Source organism: Terrapene carolina, unplaced genomic scaffold (genome assembly GCF_002925995.2).
Source record: "Terrapene carolina triunguis isolate 2854851 unplaced genomic scaffold, T_m_triunguis-2.0 Scaffold33650, whole genome shotgun sequence".
Taxonomy (NCBI): Eukaryota; Metazoa; Chordata; order Testudines; family Emydidae; genus Terrapene; species Terrapene triunguis.
The window spans coordinates 1-851 of NW_020698001.1; the positions used below are offsets into that span (position 1 = coordinate 1).

Sequence of the window (851 nt, forward strand, 5' to 3'; positions counted from 1 at the left end):
CTCCCCCCACCCCTGCCGGTGCCCCTCACTCCCGACCCACAGCCCACCCACCCCCAAAAAGAAACTCATGTTCCTTGTGCTGCAAGGCCTGAACCCAGATCTCCAGGTGTCCCTCCTGCCCCACCCCCCTTGTCTGGCACCAAACCCTCCCCCCGTACCAGCACCGCCCACGGCCCCTACCTGAACAGCTCCACCTCGCTCTCCCCGAAGGGCCGGGGCTCCTCGGGGGGCAGCATGCTGAGGAAGGCGGCTTTCATATACACATACATGGCCTGCAGAGAGACACCGGCCTGACCCATTAGCCCCACCCGCACGCCTGGGGGCAGGGGGCTCAGCCCCCCAAAGGGACGGGGACGGGCCCAGAACTAGCAGCCACAGAGCAGACAGCCAGGCCATCCGGCCTTGTTAGATGTCCAACTCTGGACACATATGGGAGACCCTATAGAAAACCTCCCACTGCTGCCGCGAGCGGGAGGGGGGGTGGGGACTCAGCAGGGGGCGCTCTCCCCCGCAGTCAGTGCTGGCCCCTATGCCCCAGGGCGGCACTAGGGGGCGCTGTGCGGAGCACTGACAGACCCTCCCCACTAAGCCCTGTAGTCCCTGGAGAGGGCACGGCCCCAACCCCTCACCTTGGACCAGCGGTTCTCCTTGCTCAGCAGATCGGCGTAGAAATAGGCCATCTTCCACATGCCCTTGTAGGCATAGCACCACATCAGCTCCCAGTAGCACATGTGGTGGAACTGCTTCCAGGCCTGCTGGGCCGAGCAGCCCGCCTCGAACCTGCAGATAGCCTGTGCCGAGGCCGAGCGTGTCATGAATGGGACATGGGGCCTTTCCCCTCTAGGGGGCGC

The 851-nt window shown here is 65.1% G+C and overlaps 1 protein-coding gene across 1 annotated transcript in view; it reads right to left on the reverse strand.

Annotated features, from left to right (window-relative positions):
• Positions 1–176: 176 nt before the first annotated feature.
• Positions 177–851, reverse strand: part of LOC112118823 (tetratricopeptide repeat protein 39A-like) — a 5,006-nt gene continuing 4,331 nt past the window's right edge. The window contains exons 11-12 of the mRNA XM_026663439.1: positions 630–791; positions 177–272 (exon numbers count right to left, since the gene is read on the reverse strand). Coding sequence (XP_026519224.1) covers positions 177–272; positions 630–791 — 258 coding nt within the window. The remainder of the gene's footprint in view (positions 273–629; positions 792–851) is intronic.